General features: G+C 64.3%; 1 protein-coding gene across 1 annotated transcript; it reads left to right on the forward strand.

Moving 5' to 3' along the window:
- Window positions 1–5: 5 nt before the first annotated feature.
- LOC122545287 (flocculation protein FLO11-like) lies at window positions 6–1,592 on the forward strand (the record flags this gene model as incomplete). The annotated part of the gene is made up of 1 exon (XM_043684369.1): window positions 6–1,592. A coding segment is annotated over one exon (1,587 nt), but the record flags the coding sequence as incomplete, so codon positions are not given.
- Window positions 1,593–1,814: the final 222 nt, after the last annotated feature.

Here is a 1,814-nt window from a genome sequence, read left to right on the forward strand (position 1 = left end):
CCACAGTCACTCCACTCCGGTCCCACAGTCACTACCTTCCGGTCCCACAGTCACTCCGTTCCGATCCCACAGTCACTCCGCTCCGGTCCCACAGTCACTCCGTTCCGGTCCCACAGTCACTCCGTTCCAGTCTCACAGTCACTCCGCTCCGGTCTCTCAGTCACTCCACTCCAGTCCCACAGTCACTCCGTTCCGGTCACACAGTCACTCCGTTCCGTCCCACAGTCACTCCACTCCGGTCCCACAGTCACTCCGTTCCGGTCACACAGTCACTCCGTTCCGTCCCACAGTCACTCCATTCTAGTCCCACAGTCACTCTGCTCCGGTCCCACAGTCGCTCCAGTCCCACAGTCACTCCGTTCCGGTCCCAGTCACTCCGTCCCGGTCCCACAGTCACTCCGCCCCGGTCTCAGTCACTCCACCCCGGTCCCACAGTCACTCCGCCCCGGTCCCAGTCACTCCGCCCCGGTCCCAGTCACTCCAACCCGGTCCCACAGTCACTCCGCTCCGGTCCCACAGTCACTCCGCCCCGGTCCCAGTCACTCCACCCCGATCCCACAGTCACTCCGTTCCGGTCCCACAGTCATGCCGCCCCGGTCCCAGTCACTCCGCCCCGGTCCCACAGTCACTCCGCCCCGGTCCCAGTCACTCCGCCCCGGTCCCACAGTCACTCTGTCCCGGTCCCACAGTCACTCCGCCCGGGTCCCAGTCACTCCACCCCGATCCCACAGTCACTCCGTTCCGGTCCCACAGTCACTCCGCCCCGGTCCCAGTCACTCCGCCCCGGTCCCACAGTCACTCCGTTCTGGTCCCACAGTCACTCCACCCCGGTCCCAGTCACTCCACCCCGGTCCCACAGTCACTCCGCCCCGGTCCCACAGTCACTCTGCCCCAGTCCCAGTCACTCCGCCCCGGTCCCAGTCACTCCACCCCGATCCCACAGTCACCCCGGTCCCAGTCACTCCACCCCGGTCCCACAGTCACTCCGCCCCGGTCCCACAGTCACTCTGCCCCAGTCCCAGTCACTCCGCCCCGGTCCCAGTCACTCCACCCCGATCCCACAGTCACTCCGTTCCGGTCCCACAGTCACTCTGCCCCAGTCCCACAGTCACTCCGTTCCGGTCCCACAGACACTCCGTTCCGGTCTCACAGTCACTCCGTTCCGGTCCCACTGTCACTCCGTTCCGGTCCCACAGTCACTCCGTTCCGGTCTCACAGTCACTCCGTTCCGGTCCCACAATCACTCCGCCGCGGTCCCACAGTCACTCCGTTCCGGTCTCACAGTCACTCCGTTCCGGTCCCACAATCACTCCGCCGCGGTCCCACAGTCACTCCGTTTCGGTCCCACAGTCACTCCGCTCCGGTCCCACAGTCACTCCGTTCCGGTCCCACAGTCACTCCGTTCCGTTCTCACAGTCACTCCGTTCCAGTCCCACAGTCACTCCGTTCCGATCCCACAGTCACTCCACTCCGGTCCCACAGTCACTCCGTTCCAGTCCCACAGTCACTCCGTTCCGATCCCACAGTCACTCCACTCCGGTCCCACAGTCACTCCGTTCCGGTCCCACAGTCACTCCGTTCCAGTCTCATAGTCACTCCGCTCCGGTCCCATAGTCAATCCGTTCCGGTCTCAGTCACTCCGCTCCGGTCTCACAGTCACTCCGTTCCAGTCCCACAGTCACTCCGCTCCGTCCCACAGTCATTCCGTTCCAGTCCCACAGTCACTCTGCTCCGTCCCACAGTCACTCCGTTCCAGTCCCACAGTTACTCCGTTCCGGTCCCACAGTCACTCCGTTCCAGTCCCACAGTCACTC

Source organism: Chiloscyllium plagiosum, unplaced genomic scaffold (assembly GCF_004010195.1).
Source record: "Chiloscyllium plagiosum isolate BGI_BamShark_2017 unplaced genomic scaffold, ASM401019v2 scaf_68424, whole genome shotgun sequence".
In the NCBI taxonomy this organism is placed as follows: Eukaryota; Metazoa; Chordata; class Chondrichthyes; order Orectolobiformes; family Hemiscylliidae; genus Chiloscyllium; species Chiloscyllium plagiosum.